Source organism: Xiphophorus hellerii, chromosome 8 (genome assembly GCF_003331165.1).
Source record: "Xiphophorus hellerii strain 12219 chromosome 8, Xiphophorus_hellerii-4.1, whole genome shotgun sequence".
NCBI lineage: Eukaryota > Metazoa > Chordata > Actinopteri > Cyprinodontiformes > Poeciliidae > Xiphophorus > Xiphophorus hellerii.
The window spans coordinates 12,703,799-12,730,759 of NC_045679.1; the positions used below are offsets into that span (position 1 = coordinate 12,703,799).

The 26,961-nt window shown below is 36.7% G+C and overlaps 2 protein-coding genes across 6 annotated transcripts in view; one reads left to right on the forward strand and one right to left on the reverse strand.

The window, feature by feature from the left end:
- Positions 1–254: 254 nt before the first annotated feature.
- On the forward strand, positions 255–18,067 carry camkk2 (calcium/calmodulin-dependent protein kinase kinase 2). The gene is made up of 17 exons (XM_032569966.1): positions 255–563; positions 4,751–5,032; positions 5,128–5,469; positions 6,663–6,710; positions 7,556–7,609; positions 9,335–9,386; positions 9,506–9,639; positions 10,003–10,039; positions 10,220–10,241; positions 10,348–10,436; positions 11,065–11,264; positions 11,406–11,459; positions 11,569–11,642; positions 11,750–11,837; positions 14,097–14,228; positions 14,397–14,500; positions 15,902–18,067. Exons 2-17 carry the CDS (start codon positions 4,817–4,819, stop codon positions 15,972–15,974), a joined length of 1,719 nt encoding a protein of 572 aa, XP_032425857.1. The 5' UTR covers positions 255–563; positions 4,751–4,816; the 3' UTR covers positions 15,975–18,067.
- A 4,515-nt stretch (positions 18,068–22,582) lies between these two features.
- nsmfa (NMDA receptor synaptonuclear signaling and neuronal migration factor a) overlaps positions 22,583–26,961 on the reverse strand; it is a 60,359-nt gene continuing 55,980 nt past the window's right edge. For all 5 annotated transcript variants that reach the window (XM_032569947.1, XM_032569950.1, XM_032569948.1 and 2 more), the window contains one exon: positions 22,583–26,046. In XM_032569947.1, coding sequence (XP_032425838.1) covers positions 25,949–26,046 — 98 coding nt within the window. In that variant the 3' untranslated portion in view covers positions 22,583–25,948. The remainder of the gene's footprint in view (positions 26,047–26,961) is intronic.

Genomic DNA, 26,961 nt, shown 5'->3' on the forward strand with positions numbered 1-26,961 from the left:
GTTAATACAGACAAGCATCAATTAAAGACTACTTTAATTTGAGCAAGAGTGCTCCAAAACATTAAGGTAGCCAAAATGATTTAATCTGTTGAAACATAAAAGTTCTTGTGACTTTGACAGAGTGAAATTGAAAAAGTGTGTATTCAGAGTGCATTTAAATGTAGGTTAAAAATACATTGCCAACGAGTGCAATTCTCCAGCTCATCAACAGGAGGCGGTGTTGGCCGTGCTTTGTAGATCAGAAATTAAGAACCATGAAGTATTTTCCTAAAGTCGTGAGAAAAATGAAAACAATGAGGGGCAGCATACACTGCTTCTGCTTCTGAATCTCATTTCTCTGAGTGCATTTGTCAACGTTATGTAAATAAATGCATGCTGTCAGTATTCCCTTCGTGTGAAGCTCTGGACTTGCGCTGTCGACCGCTCCATCACAACATCGGCTGTCAGTCTGCTACATTTCCCGTCTCTCTCAAAGCTAGCTAGCTGGCAGCAGCTACTGTAACACCTCAGCTGGAAGAAGGAACCTCACATTTCTGATTCTACGCCCCCAGTTGCACGGAGAGGTAAGACCCAAATAACATCAGATTGTATGTTTTTGATTGATTCAATGGCTTTGCTATCGAGTGGAAGCTTCTTTTAAGCGCTGGAATCGTTACTATCATCATTGACGCCCGTTACAGCAACATCTGTATGTTGACATCTGAAGCAGCTGCTAACGTTAGCCGAGCCGCTTGACTTTGAGCTTTGGAGAGGAGTTGGCTCGCTGGTACCGTAAACAACCGTAACATTCGTTTCAATTTTGGCAGCGAAGACGCCCTTTGGCACATTGAGCTTTAAAATTAATTTAACAAGTTGCATTATTAATGCAAGTTCGCTTATATGTCACCAGAAACGCGAGACATTTCATTGAAAGCGGCTCATAATTGGCAAGTCATTTGTTTATGTTTGCAGGTGGAATTGCACGTTTTCAGCCTGTCAACAGTCTAAACTGAAATATCTCTGCCTACTATATTATGTAACAATAGTTGCAATGAGAATCTAAAGTTGCATAACATTCTATCCCAGATGTTATCATCAAGCTATATTTCCATTTAGGTTTATTTTAGGGGCAGACTAGTGTCGAACGCTTTTGGTTTAAAACAGCAACTTGATGCCAGTAACCGGTCTATGCCATCACTCTGCAATGGAAAACAGAAGCAGGAAAATTAGGCAGGGATTATAATTTCTTTGCCGTTGTTTGAAGCATATTTGACGCCTTCTTTCCACAGCCTTTATCCTGCATTGTCACTCAGCTGGATAGAAAACCATTACACTTTAGTCGTACTTTCTGGAAGGATGAATTTCATTTACCTTTATTTCTTTTCTTATAAGCAGAATAAAATCAACATGATTCCGTATTCCACTAGATGTATTGTTATTGTGTGACAGATTCTTATATAGGTCAACGTATTTCAAAAATTTTCCACAATTGAGCTAACCCAAGTGAGATATGACAGGAAATATTTGGAAATAATTGGTAAAATATACATCATTTAGGTTAAATGTAAATATATTTCACATGTTAAATTTAATGATTTCTACATCTAAAAATTGAATATTTACTGTCTTATGGCTGAATACTAAAACATGTTAATAAACTGCTATCAATAGTATGTTCCAGTTTTACACAGGATGTTGCAGATAAAAATACACGAATTCATATAAAAAGTACAATCTTTCTTGTAAGTGACCTCTCACCCATATTGTGTGGCATTTAAACTGTTCACAATTGGCTTTAATCCAACAACTCACTTCTGAATAGTTTGGAAATCAACACATGTATATTGTCATAATTAAAAATCCTTAAATATTTGACATCAAATTAGGGTGAGATGCTGTTTTGCATTAAAAACTTGGTGCTCTTGTAGCAGGTTAAGACTGGCTCTGTTCTCAGCCATGTGATAACACTGCACTTAAGTTAATCTATTAGATCCTTTCTTGCATTTACTGCAGCTTATCTCCTGCATGATTCCACACACCGCTGACTCTGTTGCCCTGTGTATCACTTAATGAAGCTTGGGATGCTCCACTGCTCCAGATGGCTGTGTGTTGAACTGGTATGTCTGCAGGACCACATCTATGTCATAATTACTGCACTACATACCTCGGACCCCCTCTTTTACCTTTCCGCCCCACGTTCTATGATAAGTCCTGCTTTCCTCTCCCCTCATGCCCAGATTGTCCAGGTCAACTCATGTGACTTTGGGTCTAAGAGGCTAAGTACAGCATCTGGAGCTTTACAGCATCTGCTGGTGTTTTACAGGACTTGAATCTAATCTTAGTCTGATGGCACCTTAAGTGGGCGTCTCTCCCACATATCCTCATTTAACTAGCTCACACACTGTTATGTTTACCTCATAGCTTTATTTGTCCTCTGCTACATCAGTTTATCGTGCTTTCATGACCACAATCCTCTTAAAAACAATCCAACAAAAATTATGTAGATTTTTCTTCCTCCTCCGCTTTTCTCTTCTCCTCATTCCTCGGATAATGAGCGTATGAAAAGCATGAGTAGACTTGGAGATAGAAATTGTGGTCTTAAATTATGCAAACAAGAAAAAAAACATGGTCCTCATTAAATGCTGTAGAGATAATAATTAATCATGTTGTATAACTGACATCAAAAGCGTACGCCAGTGTTGCTCCTTCAGATGCACCACTTTGTATCTGCTTACCAGAGCTGAAATTGGTGCATCTAAAAGTGTTCAGATGAATTAATTAGTTCATTATAAGGCGTGTGGGGAAAAAGTCAAGACTCTATTGAGGGTTCAAATGAAAACAAAATGTCTACTTAGGTTATGTTGTAGGTGAAAAGCATCTGGTTTGTGATACTTCACCTCTATGTATGCAATATCATGTCCCTACTAGAGATATGTATTTGCATATGTAAACTATACTGCCATCCAATTCATTTCGTACCTCTTACTACTGAGTTTGTCTTCCACTTTCCAGTTGATTCGTCTGGTTGGCCACACTTCAAAAAAAGAAAAGTACACAAGAGACTGAAACCAAAGGAATCATGCTTCAGATGGGGAACCTTACTTTTCACTCCATGATATTAGAAAAACATGCAAGAAATGATAATATGGGTTGAATTTTATAATAACTATAGGACTTGACGGAGAAACGTCTAATTAAAGGTCAGTGGCTTCTACAGAGCAGGACTGAGTCACTGGTCTAGGCACCTCTTCACTATGTGCCTATTGGTCACACTGATATTGCAATAACAATTTGTGACAGAATGTGCAGCCCTACTTCTCGGAAGGAATATTTATTTGTTTTTGTATACCTAACAAAAATCAACATGCCATTAGGTATCAAACTAGAAGCAAAAATGTTGAATCAATCAGGAGTCTGGGAATGGTTGAAAACTATTCTTTCATTCTTTATAACTTTTTCCAGATTGCAAATAACGCAAGATGCAAGACTGAAAATTTTACTGTCAACTCTGTCCATGTTAGCAGAAAAAAATGGGCCATTTTAAGTCTGCCAAAATTTCTTTTGCTTTTAACTCGGAATGCCTCCATTCTTTTTATAAATCAGGATTTTATTGCAGAAACATAATTTTATACACACAAAAAAACCCCACTCCACTGGCAGTGTGTTTTCTTAGATTGTATACTTCCCTTAAAATATAGTACACTAAATAGAATAAACACAGTTGAAGATTAACATTTTGTATACCAGATAATGTGACTGATGGTGGAAGCTTCAAGATGAGAAAAAAGTCTGTTGTCAGCTTGTGTGGGAAAAAAAAAACCCAATCAAAAAGCAACAGACAGGAAGTCAGTCAAGCACAAATTATTTTTCTGAGTGTCGACACTTAATTCTTAATGATATGGCATAAAAGTGCCTTTTAGAGTAGAGGTTGTAGATACAGCTTCTAGGCAATTCTAGGAATTTTAGTGAAAACTCTGAAACGTTTTTATAAATGATAAACATGACGTGCTCAGTATAATAAATATGCTACAGTTTCAACTTCAAGAAATCTACAATATAATATTGTAATATCACCTTTGAATCATGCTGCATTGAACTTACCTTCAAAGCAAAAGCCAGACCACTATAATTTGTCATTTTTCTGTCATTTATGATTGTAAACCAGAAAACAAATACAAAATCCAATTTTTACAATGATTTCATTTAATGAAGGCGAAAGATTAGTCAAATCTACATTAGATAATCAGTAGTTTGGTGCTTTTAGCAGCAACAAGAGCCATCAAGAGATGCTTAGTCCTCTCTTTTTCACAGAATTGTTTTAATTCAGCTTCACTGGAGGGTTTTTAAGCATGAATGTTGTACAGCCTGGCGGCCTCAGGCCATCACAATGATTGTTGCTATGATGTTCTTTCTGAAATACTGGAATAATTTTACACCAGATTTAGCAAGCTTTCCAAAAAGTTCTATTTCTGTCATGTCAGTCAGACAGTTTAGATTGTTTTTTTAATTTTTTTTATGTAAATGACTGTGTTTCTCAGTAAAGCAGGACAGGGTTGGTTTGGATAGGTTTTTCTCTCAATATATAGAATCATCATTTAAAAACATTTTTTTGTTTGTTTGTTTACTCTGATTGTTTGATATAAAATATTTAAGATGCCCATTGATCACAAAAATAAAAAACAGACTACATATCTTAGGGAGGTAGGAATCTGTATAATCTTATAACAACAAGAGTAACATCCTTTTATTTTGTACAAATTCTTTTTCTTAGGTACAGTTCTCCTAGAGGATGCAGTCTGATGGAGGAGTTGTCTAGTTTTGTGACGACAAAAAAAACATGTTTCCTTGTCATGTAACTCCTTGGCCCTCTGCTGAGTCTCCGGCGTCCTGCGGCAGTCATGCACCGTCAGTGCAGCAACCTCTCCCTGATCTGCTGTGCAGCTGTCCCTCCCCGCCTTTAAACGCGCACTCTGAGACACCGTCCCCAGACCCCATGGAGTCCCTCATTGTGGTCACAGAGTATGAACCAAGTCAACCACCTGGAGAGGAAGAGGTGAGCTGGAACATACTGATTTATGTCTTTCAAAAAGAATAAGCCTATACATTCTTTTTTTAAAATGATAAATAAAAACCAACATGTCACGTTAGGTGGAAGAAATGGACAGCTCTGAGACACCGGAGCCAGCTTCCTCAGCAGGAGCTCCTTTCCGGACTCCATCCTGCGACCTGCTGTCCCATACAGTTGGTCGGCCCGAGGTTCTGCTGCCTGAAAGCCAAGAGCAACGGGGCAGATTGAGTTTGTCTGACCGGAAACTTTCTCTGCAAGAACGCTCACACACTGCCACCTCACCCTGCAGTTCCCCTGGACTTAACGGGCGCTATATTTACCCGTCGTTACCTTACTCTCCCATCACATCGCCCCACTCCTCTCCACGCCTGCCCCGTCGACCCACTGTGGAGTCCCACAGCGTTTCCATCATAGATCTCCAGGTAAGATACCCCCTTCAGACTGGCATCAGTTAAATTTTCAAACTATCTCCATTAGTAGATTATCATTGATTTATTTATTCAAAATTCAGCTAAATTACAATTGTACTGAGATTATACTACAAGGTTTATAAACTTTTATCAAAATTAGATACCAGGGTTCCCAGTCCCAAATCTAAATATAGGTTCACTATGGATTTACTAGAGGTAACTCGGCAGGCCGGCATTAAAAATAAAACCTGTAAAAACAGAGTATGGATGGTCAAATGGACTGATTAACCAAAGGATGGACGGACGGATGGATGATCACTTGGATGGGTAATTGATGGATCCAGCCTCAGATTGTTTTTGAACTGTGATACTAAAATATTTCCAGCAGATTAATTAAGGTAATACTTATGCAGATGGATACCCTCATCCTATTTGTTTAATAGTTCCTCACTGATCAGGTGATGAAGAATTTATTGGAAATTAGTAAATTTGAGGTGATAAGCACCACAATAGTAAATATGAATACAGTATCTGTTTTCTCTGCACCCTGACTTACTGTACTCTCCTGAGGCTTTAGTAAAGCATTACACATGAATGGGCACACTAATGCTGACGCAGAGTAACTCTCTGAGGCTCTCCTCTTTAACATCTGCCAGTGTACCACGATATTAAAATTAACTATAAGTATTTAGAATTACATGTACATTTCTTGTTAAAAGCAGCAGCACTGGTTAAGATCAAGCTGTGGAAGCACAGGTAAGATTTTATAGACTCAGTAAAAGTAGCTGATAGCTGTGGTAGAACTTGATGTGGGTAGTGTTTCGTTCTGTTCTACTATATCAAGAGCAAAGGCTCTTGATATAGTAGGATCAGATTTTGTCGTATCAAAAGTCATATTTGTGAAGGATTTACATGACTATTATTTACATTAAAAATCCTTCAAATGAACTTTAAAATATATATTTTAGTACTCTGATTAATGTTTGTTGTTTTTGTATTTATTGAAAAGAAACGCATATATCCATATAAGTCTTTTTATAATAAAATTCCTAAATGTGAGTGGGGCATTTTGCCCGAACGACCTAAGTTTTCTTGATATAAAGGAAAAAAAAAAGTGATTGAATATGTTTGCTTTTTGCTTTCTGAAGAGAATCACAAATATTCCTTTTTCTTCCTTTCTTTCCCTTCTTCCCTCCCTCCTCCAGGACTGCGTTCAGCTCAACCAGTACAAACTGAAGGATGAGATTGGAAAGGTACCATCCGAGACCACTCACTCACTGATTGCTCTCTTTCACTGACTCTTCCATTTCCCTTCTCCTCTCCGCCTACTGCATGTCTGTCAAGTAAACGCACATCACCGAGGACGTGCAGTAACAGTTTCTGATATGCTCTCTCCCGGCTGTCCTCATTTTCCAAACTCCATGTAAACCACCCAGCCATGAGAGAGTTGGAAGATGGATGAGAGGCTGGTATAAATAGTGCTCTCTAAGGATTGTGCAAGGCTTAGTGGATAGGGGTTGGTGCGAGGGAGTCGATTGGTGTATAAATAAATGGTTTAGATTGTTAGTATTGTTGAGCAGGTTGATAGTATCTATGAATTTTAATAAATAGATGTAATGTCTGTAGATTGAAGCCATTTAGGATCACTGGAGAGAGTCCTCTGTTGTGGAATTGTCACTTTGGACTGTGGGATGAGCGATTTGCTTCCTCTCCATGCTACAGTCTGCTCCCCCAGCAGGAACTGAGTCTGCCCTCTCTCTGTGTTTGTTTTGTTGTGTATGAATTTGTCTGCACAGGGCTCTAATTGGGCCCACTTTCTACACAGAGTTTCCTGTGTTGAGGGGGGAGGGTGCGGTGTGATGGCACAAACCAGATCCAGTTTCCTTAATTAGCCTGAAATCAAAAATGAAAGAGCGATGGAGAGAGGATTTGAATTTCTCTGTTCTCACTTTGAAGCAGCTGGTACTCTTTCAGTGTGAGCCCACTCACTTCAGCTCGTGTGTTGATGCTTGTGTGTTTGTTCTTGTGGGGTTTTCTACATATTAATGTTGTTTATTTTGTATGAAGCGTTTCTTTTTTTTTGTTTTCTCTTCCACAGGGATCTTATGGCGTTGTCAAGCTTGCTTACAATGAAGATGACAACACATACTATGTGAGTATTGTGAACCCCACTCCCACATCCTAATTGTACAATAATGATACGCCTGTTATTTTTATGAATAAGCTACATCTGTGAGAAAGTTCAGAATGTAATTTACTCTTCATAACAATGACTCCATGACAGCGACTGAAAATGTCATGGGGATTTTTTTACCACTGTCTCCCAAGTGACAAAGCACACATGTCACAATTGGTGATTATATCATTGTTGTAATAGCTTAGTGAATTGGATTAGTTGGGTCTGAATAAGTCCAGTCCAGAAGAATTCATCCACTTTGAGCTTTTTCAGACTTTAACAGTCAGTAAATATTTTATATGGGGGTTTCATGTGATATAACAACAGAAGTCTTGGTCTTACAGTACATTCATGTTATTAAAATAAAGGCCTTAAAAAATCTTAAATTTATATTAACTTTTTTTTATTTGGCATTAAATATGTTTATCAGAAGTCTTATGTTTTCTTATGGCAGTACTATTTAATCTTGTATATGCAGTTTTTTTTGTTTTCATGGGACTGTTCTGTCTGGCAAAAGTTTGAGCCTCTTGTAGACATCTTTAGATTGTGACTCGAGGAGGATGAGGGCTAATATGCCCTTTCTAACTAGCTAGCTTTTTTTGCATCTATCATAGGTAGGAGCCAGTTTATTGGCGATTGACTAGACGACGTTTGTTTATGCCACTGGCTCACTTCTGTTGAGGCTGGGTGCATTCGTCTTTAAAAGTCTTAAATTTGACTGAAACCTGCAGACATCCTGTTCCATTCCTGTTTTCTATAATTGTGAAGTGCAAACTAAAGGATGCATGTTATTTTATCTGGCAAGTGTGGTGTGTATGTATGAAGCCCTCCTTAGTCAATACTTTATGTAACCATCTTTCACTGCAGTTACAGCTGCAGGTCGGTTGTGTCTCTACCAGCTTTGCTCTCTTCATCAGATGACTAGTGTCTGAGAATATTGATTTTTTAAGTCTTGCCACAGATTTAGATATGGACTCTGAGTCATTGCAGCACTGGACCTGCTTGAATTTTAACAATCCCTGCTGGTTAATCGAATTTGGATCTGCTAATTCACACCTGGATGAGCTCTCCTTCTACTTGATCACTCCAATTGGTACAGATTTTGGTCTTAAGTGGCACAAAAAATGAGTAGATTAAGTAAAGTTTTTGTTAATTGCAGCAATCGTTGCAGCACTGAACAAAAATATTGCAACTGCATGCTTTCCAAATATTATTTAGCCCCAGATTTCATCACAGTCCTGCTAGAAGTTTAATCTCTGCACCAGTCTCAGCTCTTTTGCAGCCTCTATTGGGTTTCGGTCTAGGATGCTCTGCCCCTGATGAGAAAAATCGTGACTATGATTCCAATGCTCTTTATATAGAAATCTTTAGGCACACTGTGCATTCTAAGAATCCCTTTTGAGTCTGTAAAAGTGATTCTTTTAGTTACTGAGAAGCATCAGACAAAGGATTTTCAAGGTAAGAGATGTTTTTTTTTGTTTGTTTTTTTACTGTAGATGCTGCCACTGTCATCTGTACAGTAGGTGTATGAGTGGGTGCGCTGTCAGAATAGCAGCATCTGATTGTGTGGTATCCAGCTCCATTTTTTCCCCATCTGCCCCTTTGTTCATCTTTTTCCTGGATCGCTGCCCACTGGGCTCTCCGGCCTCCTGCCCTCCTTATCCTCCACCAAATCTAAACCTGTTTCCCTCTGTTGTGTAGGCGATGAAGCTTTTATCCAAGAAGAGGCTCCTGAGGCAGGCAGGGTTTCCACGTAAGTCAGAAGCAGGATCTTTAATGCTGCAATAGATAGCTGATAAAGGTCACTTCAGTTTTTTTGTCTTTCGTCTAACCTCTTACTGCTCATCCATTTTTTCTATTCTCCTCCATCAGGGAGACCACCTCCTCGTGGAACCAGAGCAGTCCCCGAAGGTCCAGCTCAGCATAAAGGGCCACTGGAACGAGTTTATCAAGAGATAGCCATTCTAAAAAAACTCGACCATCCTAATGTAGTTAAACTAGTAGAGGTATGTAAACTGCAGTTTACTTTTACAGTGCTGTTTTTATTGTCAAAATTAAATCTTACAGATCATCAAACGAATGTTAATATCAGAGAAAGGTAATATGTGTAAATACAAAAAGTAATTCTTGAATGATGAGTTAATTTATTGAGGTATAAAAGCAATCCAAACACCTGTTTTGAAAATAACCCAATCTAAAGAATTTCAAAAATAAAACAAATAAAATCATTTGACATGTATAAGTCTGGGAAAGGCCACAAATCGATCCCTTACTTCCAGTGCATGTGAATAAAAAGATGAGGTTTTGTGTGTTTTAAGTGTGTGTTTGGATTGACATTCATTTCTTGTTCCCTCATGCTGTGATGGCAGGTCTTGGATGACCCCAACGAGGACCATCTGTACATGGGTATGTTCTGGCCAAACTGTCACTGTCCAGACTGCAAACAGACATAACACAGCTGGTTTTATTCTAATAAAGCATATGGAAATATTACTTTTTGGTATTTTGATAACGCTTGTAAAAAAATCTGCATTTTAGAACATGTTTCCTGACAAGTGAATTTTTTTTCCTTGTTATTTGTCACAGTGTTTGAGCTGGTGAAGCAAGGGTAAGATACAGTTCTATTATGGCAATGATTATATGACTGAAATCTCGATCTCATTACTTCTGATTGCTAATAGTGGGGGTGTACGTGTGTGTGTGTGTGTGTTCAGGGCTGTGATGGAGGTGCCAACTGATAAACCCTTCAGTGAGGAACAGGCCCGCTTTTACTTCAGGGATCTGCTGAGAGGAATTGAGTACTGTGAGTCCCCCGGGCCTCTACATTCATTTTCCATCTAATGGAAACTATTATTTAATCAATATGAATCGCTTTGTTTCAAAATGAACCTGTGATAGATTATACCTGCTATACTGATATGGCTTTTATTTTTAGATGAAATAAAAGATGTTGTGAATAATCATTCTTGTCTTGGTTAGACATTAAAATGCTCTCACACTATCATTAAGATTTGTTTTCACGATGCTACCCTGGCTTCACAAAGTTCTCCATGTGAGCTGTTCTTGACTCCAGCCACCCACGAGGATCATTTCACATAATTTTCCTGGCTGCAAATGCATTTCAGCTCAAGAGAAAAGCTTTTACACAAGGGTTGTCTAGGAGACTATTACTGCGATGAAAGGGAAGGGAGGGCTTTAAGTGTCAGACTCAAAAAAAACTTATAACAATCACATCTAAAGAAAAAAAATGCTTTTCTCAATATGTGTTGCTTCGTTGAAATTCAACCACCTCCATATTCTTTCTTTATGTGATAAGCATACATTATGGCTGTTATTTTTTGGAACAATGATGTTTACCTAGAGATTCTTTAGCATTTCCAGACTTATATTCTCGCAATTTGACTTGTCTTATCACCTCATGGTTTTGACAGTGCATTATCAGAGAATCATTCATAGAGACATCAAACCCTCTAACTTGCTGGTGGGAGAAGATGGACACATCAAGATTGCAGACTTTGGAGTTAGTAACCAGTTTGAAGGTGCCGATGCCCTGCTCACCAGCACAGTGGGAACACCTGCTTTCCTTGCTCCTGAAACACTTTCTGAGACCAGAAAAAATTTCTCGGGGAAGGTGAGGCAGCGTTTGTGGCTAACTAGTGCCACCTGGAGACAGTTGTCAGTAATGCAATACAATACTGAGGTGTTTCAGATTAATTCTTTCTGTTTATTAGTTGACATGGCTTTAGGGTATTTCTTATTTTTCTTTTTAAAGGCATTGGATGTCTGGGCTATGGGAGTAACGCTTTACTGCTTCGTCTTTGGAGTGGTGAGTGTGTCTACATCAAACAAATAGAGGCTGCTTGTCTCTTTAAAGTTGTTCCAAATGGTGGTGTACCATTAAAACAAAAAACTATGCATATTAATTGTCTCCACAGTGTCCTTTTATGGATGAGCGCATTCTTAGTCTACATCAAAAAATCAAAACCCAACCTGTGGTGATACCAGAATGGTATGTTGTAATGGGTCCTTTATGTATCTCAAAAAACATGTGTTGGTTTTCCACTCACTTGCTGTTTGTTCTGAATCTTTGCATTACTTGTTTTCTTGTGCCAACAGTGCAAACATATCGGATGGCCTCAAAGATTTGCTGTTGAAAATGTTGGACAAGAATCCAGAGGCCAGAATATCAGTGGCACAGATAAAGGTGAACACTTTCTATTGTTTCCTAACCTGAGAACAGTCTACTTTAGTTATCTCAGTGATTCTTGAGAAGAGGGACAAAATGGGTCCTATGGATAAAGCACAAAATTTGATTTTTTTTTTTTTTTCAAATATTTGACTAAACTAAGCTGGGCCATGTGAGCACAACAATGTATGTTTTCCTGGTGTTTGCTGAATATTTTTTAATTTAAACATTGTAGTAGGTGGATGGTGTCTTTAAAATCCCTTGTCTTGCAGCAGAACTCAATACATTATAATAGTTTACAACAATTAAAGGAATACTAAGATAATATATTATGACAATTAAGTATAAGTATTCAAATAAATAATTATAAAAGTATCAATAAATTGAATTAAAAATCATTTTTATATATTTTCCAACTCATTTGAAATTTGTCCCAAGTTTTTGTCAACACCATCAGACATAAAAACAATGTAAAAAAATCAGGCATTATTGGGGGGCATCAGAACTTCTGAGGACCCCACAACCTCTTCCTTTCTCTTCCTTTGCTAAGAGGGCTAAGCAGCTCTGGCTAGCTTATGTTATTCTTTAGTTTTTTCTTCCGTTTTATTCCTAAGTTGTTCGTCACAACCATGATGTGTCAACACCATCACTGACAATTTACAAAACTTTGATGAAATTTTGTGAAATGCTTAATTTTGGTGCACTGTAAAGATTTTATGGACCTGATGAGCTACAATCTGGCCTCCTGCAGAATAACATCATATAAATTGAGGTAGCTTGGCATTTCGTCAACTGTCAGATGTCAACTCCATCAGTTTTTAACTGACAGTCTGACTCTTTCAGTGATAGTGTTGACAAATCTCACTTAAATGTGCAGCTAATTCATTTTAATGTATTTTACATAAATGGCATTACTTCACATGTATCAAGTATTTCTTTTTACTCACTAGTTTGTCACCACCTCCAGTTCTGTGTCAGCTCCGTCATGCACTGTCAACTCTGTCAGATGGACTTTATGTTGTTTTTTTTGTTTTAAATAATATTTCTTTTGTTTCTTAAGAAGCATTTGTTTGTAAAACTGAGTTAAAATATCACTAATAGGGTCATTAAAAATAATTTTATATTTATTTTTGTCAGATGGTGATGACAAAGTTCTGGGTCAGGTCCATTAAAAATTTAATTTTCAAAAAAATGTTGCAACTGGGAGGCTGCGCCTTAGCATCTTTACATTTCCAAAACATTATTTGTCATATTTGAATACATAAGCTTGAGGAATAATTTAAAAGAATTTTGGAAAAATTTAAACCCATTTTGTCCCACTTCTCAAGAATTACTTATCTCCAAGTCAACATTGTTTTGTAAATGGATATAAAGACCCTTCTTCATTTTGGTATGAATATATAACAAAAATGATATTTTTTGCAAACATAAAACTGTTTTCATGTGAAACAACATGTATCTTGAGAAATAAATATCTTTTTAGAATGAAAGGGATTTTAATTTCAGTAGATAAACAAACTCTACGGTTTTGATGCTGGGTTTTTGAGCAAGTTTCAGTTTTCAACTTCTGACTTTACGTCACCACATATTCGAAGTAGAAAGATTTACTGTATAGCCAAAAGTATTTCTTTGAATAATTCAGTTGAGCTGTTCTAATCGCTTTCATATCTGTAGGTATGCAAAACCTATATAACAACAATTTATAAATGCGAGCCTTGCATTTTGTTAAAAACACAGCAACAGTCACACACAGCTGAAAGTCTGAGTTTTCGACCCTTCATGTTTTAATCAGAGAGCTGTAACTCCAGTAGAGGTGTCAAAACGTTCCTCTGATATACAATTTGATGTTGAACCTTTTTGGAAACTGAGAAGAATTTATCTTCTAATTATTGTAGGTGAAGCCATGATGTTGGAAAGTTTGTTGAGAGCAGTTATTGATTTAATATATACATTTTCTGACATCAGCAAGGGACATCTAAAAACGGCAAACCATGTCAAAACAACTCATTTTTGTTTCCTGCGAAACATTCAGGTTCCAGATTACATCATCACTCCATATATGGAAGTGCAGTTAGAAATGTATGTATTTCTGCTTTTACTACTGTTTGATCTTTCAAACAGTAGAAAGATCAATGCCATCATAATGTGGAGGTTTGTTTGGTACTGGAAACAGTTTCCTGTAGAAATGTGCATACGTGTTCATATTCTTTACTTATTTCTTTATTCTTGTATAATCTATTAACTTATGTCTAACATTAGTCTGTTTGTTGTGTCCAGGCTCATCCGTGGGTGACGAAGCACGGTGCCGAGCCTCTTCCTCCTGAGGATGACAACTGCTGTTTGCTGATTGAGGTCACTGAGGAGGAAGTGGAGAATTCTGTTAAACACATTCCAAGTCTGACTACAGTGGTGAGTTTCTCTGTTAATGAGCATTAAGGAAATGCCATTGCAGTTAGATTATATTTAAAAAATGGATTTTAATGATCCAGGTATAAAGTGGGTGAATTTACATTAAAAACTCTTAAATCAATATAAACATTAATCTTAGCTTTTGCATAAACTTTTGACGTTTGACAGATTTTGGTGAGAACCATGTTAAGGAAGCGCTCCTTTGGGAATCCCTTCGACTTGAGCCGAAAAGAGGATCGCAGCGGTTTGTGTGCTCCAGCACAAACATTTACGTGAGTATATTGTTTACAGGCCGACCTAATGATACTATGACAACAGTTGGGAGTCCTTGTGCAATGTAGTTTCACCACAACTTTCTTTCATAATTGTGCTTTCTCAGTGTGTTTCATGTTTTAATAATGAAGAATGATTTTGCTGTTTTATTTGACCTATCACAGATAGGGCAGCTCTTGGTCAGAGTGCTGCGTAGAGCTGCCCACCTTTTTCACTAAATCCATGAAACATCATTTCCAACTCAGCTCTTAAAAGCGCGGTCTGTCTTTTAATATCATCAGGTGACGATAGTAAATCCTGTGCTTAAATGCTGTGTTCCGGCACCGCTGGTTTTAATCAGATCACCAATCAGCTGATTAGGTTTGTCAAATGCTTGTTTACAGTATTATTAAATGAAGATGGTGGCATCTGTTAGCAGGGATACTGAGATGATAGCATGGTATGATGGCTGCTGTCTCCATGCACTACGATCCTCCACAAGAACTCTGAATAAAATGCAGGATAAAACTTTTAATTGATTAGACATTTATTGTGCTTAATGTTGATTCTTTGATTTTTTATTTTTGAATAGTAATGGTAAATTACATAAATATAGGATTGTAGATATGATCTGAGTAAAAGAGACAAAAAAAACTTTCACATTCCACATCCTATATGGCTTTGCACATAACACTCCTTTCCTTCTATCTCTATAAAAACAAATAAAAGTCAGAGAGAATAACTATATATAGATGAACATTGGAATAGATTGAGTCAATGGATGTTGGAAATGAAGTACAAATTAGGATCCAGTGGCACCCTTTCCTAATGTTTTATTCTTGTTTATTTCTGCATAATGCTGTTCCATAGAGTTAGTGCTAAGAAGACAGTCTAAACACACAGCATCAGGCCAGAAGTACTTCCATGGGGCTTATGGTTAATTGCAAATACAACTCCATCAATGTCTTTGTCCTGGAAAGAGACACGGCTAAACAGAGTCAACCGGCTAAGAGTTGTTCTTTGGAAAGACAAACAAGGAGAGGAAGCAGTGCTAATGGTAAAAATAGCTCTGTCAATGACTTCATCAAACAAAGAGAAGAAGCTAAACACAGAATCATTTTGGTAGAATCACTTCCTGTGGAAAAAAACAAAGACAGTTCATTTAAACACTAAACCCTCAGTTTGAAATCCTCACCTGTAACCAGGTAATCATCTAATTTCTAAAGTATCACAGAACAAATATAATAAATACTCTAATGCTTGATGAAAACAGTTTGAAACCACTAACCGATGAGGTTTGTGCTTTTATTTTTGTACTTTGGTAGAGCAGTGCTTCAAAATTGTTCCTGTTGTTGTTTGAGATCAACATTGTTTCGTTGCAATGCTGCCATTGGTGCTGAGTCTCGGTTGTTTTCACTCAGGAAACAAGAGAGTGCAGACGGAGTGAGAAGCATGGACCTTCCCTATGTAGGAGAAGACAAGGCTCTTTCCTGATAGAAACGGCTTTATATGCACACTGATATCTTCCTGCCTGTAACTGCACAACATGACACCCCTTTACTCTTTTAAACTGATCGTCAGCGCTTATGGACTTTAACTTTTTACGTTGGATGCGAAGAATTTTAAAAGAAGGGACGAACTTATGATCTTAAGGACTTTGGTGATGATTTTTGTGACGATGGTTATCTTTTCTCTTCTTGTACAGCTTACCTTTGAGGTGGTGGGGATTTGTGACTGTCGTATGTGAACCTCCCAGGGGGTTGACCCCCGTAAAACCTTGAAATGTTGCGTCCTTTCCCTCAACTTACTCTTCTCCTCCTCCTCTCTTGCATGCATTTATAGTCTCAGCATGCCTCGTCTCAGGCTTCAATGGTCCACTTTCAGGTTTTTAATGTAGTCTATTCCCTAGATCCCCCGCTTGTTTTTACTTGATAAGATCTTCAGGTGTACTGTGCTGAGAAAAAAAGGGGATGTTTGGATGTGAGTTCACCATCACAACTGGCCTTCTCTTTGGCAGAGAATGCCTCCTGACAAAGATTGTCGAAGTTCAGAGTATGGTAGAGTGGCAGTGCCCAGTTTTGTTACATATTTAAGACTGTACAGTTTACCAAATAAGGAAAAAGGGACGCTAAAACATGTTTACTTCATTGAATGCATGCAATTATTTTTACAAGATATTTATCTTAATTCCCACACTTTAAGTTTGACGTGTACTGCAATTAATAGAAAGCTTTAAATGATTTAAAATGGTTAATGTAGTGCTGTGTGAACGTTCACATTTGTCGTCACTGCATTTGGATGCCATAGGAAGAAAAAAGGACCTTTATATATGCTAAAACTTGTACTTTCAGACATGTTAAGTGAGGAGTTTTTGTTTTAGGTGTTTACACTCAATATTAAAGCTCAGTGAGATGCAGTAAGCTGAATATTAAAGTCTGCATGTGAGAAGAGCAGAATGTGTTGGTGAAAAGTTGTTGTTTCCTTAAATATTTCAATCAAAGTATTTTACTGTGCTATAAAGGCAGGGTTTTACACGTTCCTGCAGCATTCTGTTTTAAGATTTACTTGATGACAACAGAACCTCAAATCAAAAAGGAAACCTTCTAGTTTTTTTGTGTGTTTGTTTTGTCTCACTGGATTCATGTTGTTTAAAGACAGAGACCGTTTAAATAAATGCACAGGTTTGCAAAGTAAATGACAAAACAATTTCTTGTTCTTATTGTTGACCTATAAAAACTGGCTGCTGCTATAGGGTTAGGATGGAAGCATAGTGCCAATATTCAGACTTTTTACAGATCTATGCATGTCATATCTTTTGACGTGTTTGGTCAGAAACATCAGTCACTCTGGAAAGAAGCAGAATTTAATTACTGAAATCAATTACAAATGTCCTCATTTTTTTTCCCCCCATTTTTTTACCTTTTCATCCGTTCTGTATTTTGTTTTCAAACATTTAGTGTTGTAGATAAAATGACTGAATGTGTGTCTAGTTAACATAGATTATTGACAGTGTTGATGCTGACATTTAATGCTTCCACACATTTTAGTTCAGCACTTCCGTGTTGAATGTATAAGAAAAGGGAAGGACTTTTTTGTACTCGTACCTGCATGTTTCTCTGAAATGTATGTTGGTTTTTAAGACTCGTACTATGCACATTAAATGTCTTTATGGTGCAGCAGTACACCTTGTTGAGCACGCTCAGACGCTATAATTCGGGTGATAAGTTTTGGAAGATTCATGATGAAGATGAATGTCATAAATTTGGTCTCAAATTTATCTTTTCCAAATGGGTTCTCCAGTCTAGCTTGAAAGTGTATTTTGTAACAGGGATAATTAAGGTTCAAGGAAGGAAATTAAGCAATTGAAATTAACTCTCCAATTTCGGCCTGGAAAAATGATCAAATATTTATAATTACTCCATAAGCTTCTTTTTATGGCTACAAAAAGCATATGGTCATAGTGCTATGTCCTAGGGCAGGATTAACCTAATAAGAGCATTTGTATGTATACACTGAGAGTATATGTTTAATTTTAATTCAGTTTTAATGAAAACAAATTCACAATAAATTCAAACTTGTGCACCCAATTCTTGTTTTTGTGGTTCATTGAAATTGCTGCTGTATCATTATCATATCCTGGAAACAGTTCAAATACATCACCATTTAATATTGATGCCTATCAGGAGTGTATTTCAACTTATCATGAGAAATATGTGGTCAGAGTGGTATGTGTCCTTTTTGTAATGCCAAACAGGATTTCAGTCAAAGTTTAAGTTATGCTTTTAAAATTAAGAGCACAACACATAAACACAAATTCCAAGTTTTAAAATTTTCTATGACCTAAAACACAAGCCACAGAGCGGAACTCACTGAATCTAAAATTTTTCTTATTGTGCGTAAATTTTATTTTTAAAGAGCTGTTGAAATTGTTATATAAAGTAAAAACACATGCCAGTATGTTGAAACACTATTTTTGTCCCATAAGACGTCAACCACCACAAAAAATCCCTAACAAAAGTCAAACTGTACCGTGTTCATTATTTAAATAAACAATCACAGCCTTTCTGTAAAATTCTTGGTCATGTTTTGCTTCAATAATTCCACTGTAGGCTCACAGTTCCTATAGTTGGCCACAAGTGTGCGCTGTTTACTATATTTTTGAACATGGCAGACTGACTTTTAGATGTGTCTGTTTCATACAAAAACGAGAAGTGAAATTATATCTTCAAAACTCTGTTTATTTTGAAAATTGGCTGATAGTTTAATCTTTAGGAGTTTTGTTTGCAGCTGACACATATTAAAGCTTCATGTTTAAGTTTAATTTTTAAAGTGACATAATTTGCTTCCTTTGTCAATGGGAGCTTGCATCAAGTGGCCAAAATATGGAGTGAAAATGCCAGAAATGTGATCCTGGGAACATTCGGCAGACACAAACTCCTCATTGCAGGAGATTTCAATCTCTCATCCTCGGCAGAGCTCTCTAACATTCACACAGGAGGCGGCGAGGTCACAGAGTCCAAACTGGCCGCGTTCCAGACCTCTTGCTGTATAAAACAAGGCAGCTCAAAGTAAAGTCAGTGTGATTTTAACCTTTTAAAGCATGTTATAAGGAATGACATAAGGTACTTTTTATAATGCTAATTATTTATTGGATGATTTTAGAAGACCAAAACATTCAAAGCAACACTTGGATTGCTCTGTGATAAACTCCTTATGCATAAGGTTCCATTTCCAGCTGCTATTCTGCTGCACACTAACATATTTAGTTTCTCAGTAAATATAAATTTCCTCTTCCTGAACAGAGTTTTAGGATTTTAATTCTTTTCAAACACCTTGGAAATCTAAACTTGTACAAAGGAATGTACCCACTTCCAGCCATAATTTCAAAAACCTTCAGGATTTGCGTATTGTTGTGCTCAGTTGCCTGGCCAACATCTTTTATCAAGCTGTATAAAAAAGTAATTCTCAGTCATTTTCTACCCTTTTACATTCACATATCTGCCACTGTAGCTATTACTGACTTATAAGTGTGTGGGAGCAATAATGAATTTAGTGGAAAGTGAGAAATTATGACATCCAGATGTACATGGAAGTTAGCAATACTAAAAACCCACCTGTTTAGGATTGTATTTGAAACGTAATCAATTACAAATTTATTGATGGAACCTGACTTAATGTCGTGTTTTGATTGTTGATTCTATGTTGCATTGTGTTTCTGTGTTTGATATGATGTAAAACACTTTGAAATGCCTTGCTGCTGAAATGTGCTATACAAATAAAATTTGATTTGATTTTGATTTGATCTTAAGAGCTGACACTTGAAAATACCTGACTTTCAAGTATGAAAAATGTCATATTCTTATTACATTGCTTTAAAACCCACAGGCTAAGAATTTAGAAGGTTGAGTTTAAAGCTCCAAACAGGAGAGACAAAAGTTGAAATATGAGAGTGGAAGAGTCTCTATATGCTCTCCTTAATGCAGATTTCTTATCAGGCCAGTTACATCATGCTTAGATTTTGTGCTGAATGGGATAATAAAGAAAAAAACTGCCCTACTTGTATTGGGGGTTATATAACAATAATTGATATTAAATAAATAAACGCATGAATGCAGTAATATTCATTGATGGCTTTCAGTCTGATAATACTCTTTGCTATAATGTAAAAAATGTTCAGGGATAATTTGTGGATACATGAGGCCTCAGTTCACCGTCTAAACGACGTAAAGGTTCTGTAAACGTCTTCACCTTCAGGCATCTAGTGGAATTTATGCCTCGATGAGTAAGGGCTGTTTTGGCTGCAAGGAAAATACCAGCATCTTAGGTATGTGGTTTTAATGTTATGCTTGATCAGAGTATATATCTCACAGGCTGACATAGAAAAACAGGAAGCTATTAAAAGGCTGAGCTTAAGCGCCATTTAAACAATTTGTGTGGCTGACACCTGTCGTCTTTTGCTGACTACAGCACAATGTGTGCTAATGTCCGCCATATAAGGCGCTGTTCAAAACCAGTACAGAGGCAGCTTCAGGTTCTGAACTGCACTGTGCGTAAATTTCCCCCGCTGGGGCACATGAGGAAGCTGGAAACTGCACATCAGCAACCGAGAAACGCTGATAGTAACAGAATCAAACCCTTTACTCTCCTGACTCGCTTAATTGTTTTCCCCCAGTTGGAAGGCTGGGGGAATAATAAAAAAAAATTTTAAAAACGGGGAAAAAACTGAAGTAGAAAACAAAAACCTTAATTCATCATCCTGTAAAAAATGCAAGTAGAACTTCAAATCTTGTTTAGGTGTTATTTTTGTTAAAGTTCAAGTGAAACTGCTATTTCACATTCTGTCAATGTAGAATGTAACACTGACGTAAACACTAATTCTCTCCATTGTTTTTCCTTTTTTGCTTTATATCAGACTTGTCTTTCAAACTCGTCTCCACTCCTGTAGCTTTTTCATAAATCAAACACACTTGTAGTTTGTCTGAGTGCTCTGTATTACAAACCTCTATTTCTAAACTCTTTAATGTGTGCATTTACACATTGTTGAAGTTAATATACTTCTCTTTTATGCAGGTCCAGTTGCATTTTCCCCTTTTAGTTTGCAAAGTAGACAATAGTATTAGGAGAAGGATAGCTGTGTTGCCTACAGCTTCTATAAAACCTGGTTTAAAACATGATTTCTCCATAAGTCAGTCTTTTAGATTTGCAGATTATTTGGTGCTTGTTTCTAAAATTAAGGAGCTGCAAATATTGTTGATTTCTCTTTCATTTTCACTTTTCGCTTTGCTCTTTGATCTCTTAAATTCAACACACTTCTAGGCACCGCTGACAAAATTGAATTAAAAAGTCTAAAATAAGTGAAATATCGCACTCTGATAAATAGTGCTACTAATTGTGTGGTGCTGGGAATTGATAATAATCAGCAGTCCACTAAGCTGGACATCATGCATCACTGCATTTATATATTGTACCTATTTTTTTATGTTTAATTAGAATATATTACTCTTGAAAAGAGTTCAACATCTGTTTGAATCAGCAGCCCACTTGAGGGGGAATACATGTAACACATGCAGGATACTGGCCCTCCTAAACTGGAAATACACACCTTTAATGGACATAGAAACTGCTAAGCTGAAGATCCTGAAGTAGCTATTATTTTATAATGTGAAGACTATTAAAAAATATGCAAATAGGGCTAAAGAACAAAGAAAAATTAAGAACATGTGTCTTATCATATTTTAATAAGGATATATTATATAAGTTTGTCAAATACATTTTTCAAATTCCTAAATATTGTCCACCCAGGTGGACATGCCAAAAACTCATTGATATTCCGTTGATACTCCTTTCTTATTTTTTCTGTGTTGAGTTGGCCACATGTTTTGGATGTTGAGTTACATCCACTAAAATATTCCATCAGAACCTGTTTTTAGTTTTCCAGTGGTGTCCACCATATTTTTTTATGTAAAATCTCCTGGTATGTCAATTACCTCATGATGACTGGAACTCAAAAGTTTGTTTTTTTTTGTTCTTGTGACATTACCCCATACAACCAGTTGGCATGTTGACTCCAGTGGTTGTTATGGAGACTAAGTGACCACAAATGAACCCAGGTAATTATGAAAGGCATATTTTCTTTTACGTTCGTTTTCCATCATCATTGAACCTCATGGCAATTCAAATATAAATATTCATCCAGCCTTTTTTTTTTTATTGGTCACAGTTCCTGTTTTTTTATGACATGTATTGCTCAGCCTGAACATATGGACAAGTTTAGGTAGATAGCTATTTTCCTGTAACACACAATTAATAATAACGTATTTAATTGTTAATATTTAGAGGTCATTAAAAAGGAAAATACGGAGCTTATTCTCATGTCTGTCTAGGGGTGTCAATAATTGTGGCACTGGATGTTTTAAAAAAACCAAAAAAAACGTTATTTCTTTACATGTTTTTTTTTCTCCCCAGTGAATAAGTTAAAGGTTGTTTGTCTAATTTCTTTTAAATAAGGAAGAATTTGTCTTGATGCTTTTTATACATCTTCACCAGGGGTGCCAGAAAGTGTGGATGTCTCTCTGTGACTAATAAAAAAAAGCAAACAAGAGGACAATAAACTCATAAGAATCTTTAATTAGATTTCCAGTGAATCTCCTTCATTTTTTTTCTTGGTAATGATAGAAACAAAAAGTCATCTCTCTAAAACTCCTGAGTCACGATGCCCCTCTCCTTATCTTCCCAAATAAATTTAACATAATCCTAAACCAGTAAGACATTTTTCCTCAGGACAGGTAATAGATTATTTTTATCCTGTGGCACTTTTTTTTTTTTTTTTGACTGAAATAACCCGTGGCTGCTGTGTTTCTGAAGCGGAAAATTATGCCGGGGTGAAAGCTCTGAAAAATAATCCCATTAAAACCCAGCAGCTGTTTAGGGCGACTTCTTGGAGAATTTGGCAGCACAGTGCTTTTGCTGGAATTAAAATGGCTCTGTGAGATGACAGGTTGTGTAACTGCTGAATTTTAAATCTGTAGTGAAAACATATTGCGTGACTCAGGCTGAGAGAGAAGAGATGAGAGCACTTGGCTATCCCAGAAAAACAGGCTAGAACTGCAATGTCAGCCACAGCAAATACATCAGAAATAATAAGAAAAAGATCATTTAGAGTTTTTTTTCTCAAAAAAGGTTAATCACATCAAACTTTAACAAATCCTCATATATTGACAACAGAACAAGTAGGAAAGAATTATAACGGAAATATCGACAGCATTGTTTTGTGTGTGTTATTCAAAGCTATGACCACTTCACCCCTACACACTTTCTCCACCCACTTCTTGTCTGCAAACACTTATTTAAATTTTACTTTCTTGCTCTTTGCAGCATAACAGATCTTGGTGGTTGTTATGGAACTGCTGTGATTGGATTAGTTTTGCACTGTGGCCTTTTAAACATCTTGAATTAAACATTGTTTAAAACATTTTGTCAGTAAATATTCTCTCTGACCCAGCAAGCAAAGCAAAAAAAGCAGAATCCCAATTTGGTTTTGTCAATACCCAAGACCCTACTTTTAAAAACCAAGGCAGCTAACAGTCACTTTAGAGATTTGATTTGTTTGTTTGTTTTTAACTAAAATACAAGAATTTCATATTTCTACATTGCAATGTACTAGAATTTGAAGATAAAAAAGATTCATAGGGATATAAGGATTTGCCCCAGGGCCTGAAGCTTTATTCAAAGCTCTTATAGAAAGTTTTTCATATTTTCAATCTAAAACTAACATTTCCTTTGACATTAAAAGCAGCATTTGCAAAAGTTACTGGCTCACCTGTTGAAGACGTATAAAAAGCCTTAAAATAAATCCATCTTTTATTGCAGTAACATAATCTCTAGCTTGGAAAAAACCAAAAAACTCCAGTACTGGATTTGATCACGTTTAACCAGGGTGTGAAAAAAAAAAACAACTAAAAAAGAACATAGAAATAATAATTGCCAACAAACTTCTAAATGGGAAGAGGAAAAGAAAAATGATCACCTTTACTAACGTAAACCTGGACCATCTTCCATTTAAATTCCCTTCACTATTTGCTTCAATAATATGAAATGCTATAGATTATTAATAGCATCTCACATAGGTCCCAAATACTCCCTCACCCCCTCACCCAGGAATTGGATAATGTTCTCACACTGAAAAGTTTCTAAAGATTTTGGAACTGCAATAAAAGCTGAATTTGGATCTCTGGCAGTGGTGCCAAAAAAAAAAAAAAACTAATCTCAAAGACAAGAATTAAGTTCTTATAATTTTCACTGACAAATAAAAAGGGCAGCTTCCTTTATATTGTGTTGGGTGATATAGCGCCAACATCTACAATTTTAGGTGTCAGGTGTACGTGCCTTTTAATTGGTTTAACTCCTAATTAACACCTTTAATTAATCGACCTTCACTTTCTGCTCTGGAACACGGCAGCATACTGCCGATAAGCTCTCCCACATGTCCACTCAACCAGTGTTGTGACAAACGAATCCGACTGAATTTGAAGTCTAAAGCCATAGATGAGAGGACATCTGTGTTATTTCCCTCAGAAATCTTCCCCCTGAGCTACAGCGGATATCAGAACTATGTTTCTATTCGCAGTTGTGCTCATGACAAGCACACCAGCTGAATTATAAATAGGCTGTGGTACCTGTGCCCTTCTAACTTTGTCTCTAAATGTATTTTGGTCTATGCCCTAGCATGTATGATTGCATCTGTGTGGATTACATCATTGTTAGTCTGTCTGGAACAACTGGAATTGTTCGACTTGTCTCAGAGTGCACATTTCTGGTCTTTTTAAATAAGTTGACACCCGTCAGTGAGGCTCACAACTTCATACTCTGGTAGACTTCTCCATTTCAGAAAACTCTGGTTTTTAAAGCCAGAGGTGCTGGAGGCTCGTTTGGCTCTTACTAAGAGCAGCAAGAGTATTTTAAGCAGAAAAAAAGGAGTTGCTTCTATTGTTAGGACTGATCCCGCTGCAAAAGAACAAGGTTTGATCATCAGGGAAACTCCTCTTCAGTTGTAGGAGCCCTTGGATGGCTGTTACATCCTTTGACATCATGAGTCACGCTGGACTGTCATCCTTTTTGAATAGACATGACAAAGGGATATTTATGGCAATGCTGGCAATTATTCTTTTTGCTTAAAGGAGATTTAAGAGAAAATGCACACTTACTTTAAATGGAAAACACACTCGAAACTTTTTTTTCCTCACAAAACATTCATATTCCCACAAATCTCTAGAGAGATAATACATTCATTCAAAGCAATGGCGTTGAATATTACAATGTCATCATAGAATAGACAGATTCTTTAAATTCATGGCAAAAACCTGAGTTATTTCAAAGTATTTCCATATGAAACTGCACAACAATGCACTTCAAAAATAAACGATGATCCAATATAGAGTATTATTTGCATGACTAAGGCTATACTAATATATTCATGTGAACTATACACACTTTAACATTACCGATGTGTCTCAGGGGCCAGTCTGAGAGGTCAAAACACAGAACCACATTGAGACAGGATGAGTTACAGCAATTCGTCTGAAGCACATTGCCCCCAGAAAGCATGGCATTGCAACAACAGTGTGACAAAAACTGTATATGTATACACTTTTAATCATCAGTTTATATTTTTGAAACTCAAGTGATAAAGAAAAAAAATAGATTTGACAGGTTTGATATGGATAGTTCAGCTTTGTTGGGGTTTATCCTCATTTTTTTCTCATTCCCTTCGTTGTTCTACATTGTCCTGCTGCTGCTTTTCCTCCACTTCCGGCCTTCACCAGCATTAAAGCAGGTACGACTTTTTATTTTTTTAAGCTGCCGGCCCCAACCTGACAATTAAGATATGTTCTGCCGCTGGATCGTCAGTTTTAACAGTGTCCTCTTGGCACTGTTGGGCTACCGCTGCACTCTTTGTCAGCATGTCTTTGTCACAAAAGGTCCTCGTAGTCCAAGAGTTTAGAGTGTTGGCGCGTCTTCCAAAGGCGGTAAAGGCGAAAATCGAAGTACATCTCAATCACTTCCTTGCCTTGAATGATAAATGATGAGGAGAAAATAAAAAAAGTTAATTACATTTATTTATTTTTAGAAAAAACATTACAAGAAACAAAGCTTACATAGTTTTTGAGTTTATGATCTGGATTACATTAAACACCAAAATAACAAGATGCTGCCACAATTTTACTTTCCAGGTGTAATGACGCCAGCTTTCCCCTTTCACCTCCAAATGCAATGTCAGCCATTATGGCTAAATACTTCAGTTCTAGTTTCATCAGATCACAGAACATATGTCCAATAACTATGTTCTTTTTACTGAGTAAATCTGCAACCTGTAATCTGGCTTTTTGTGTTGCTTTTGGAGTAATAGCTTCTTCTTTGCATTGTGGTCTCTCAGTCCATGTTGGAACAGAACAGCATTTAGTGAATATAAATTATTCTGGTATTACAAAATGGCTAAAAAAAAGTTTTGTCTTTGTATACAACGCATGTTAATATCTGACTTCAACTGTATGCGAAATATATTTAGTGTTTCCTCTGTATTGGGAAGGAGGGTGTAAAATGTATCATCTGCTACTGCAGAATTAACTTTGAGCAATGTCATTTTTTTCCTTTTTGATACGTTACTGTTTGCCATGCTGAGTTAAGAGAATCTTCATCGGTGAAGACAGAAAGTCAAAGACTGTATGTTGCAGCTGTTTTGCAATTTGTCAAGATGTCCATAAAAATCTGTGATAGTCTCTTTTTTTAGCTGGAGATACACATTTGATAGACAACCATTTTGTGAATTTATGTGTTTTTTCTATTATTATTTTTCTCTCAAGATTGGCTACTCTATTCAAGTAAGGTCTTGATGGGCTGGCTTGAGATTAAAATTAAATTATATTTTTGCCAAAATGTTTATTTAACTTTTTAAAAATTATTCCTGTCCAAGGTATCGTCATGG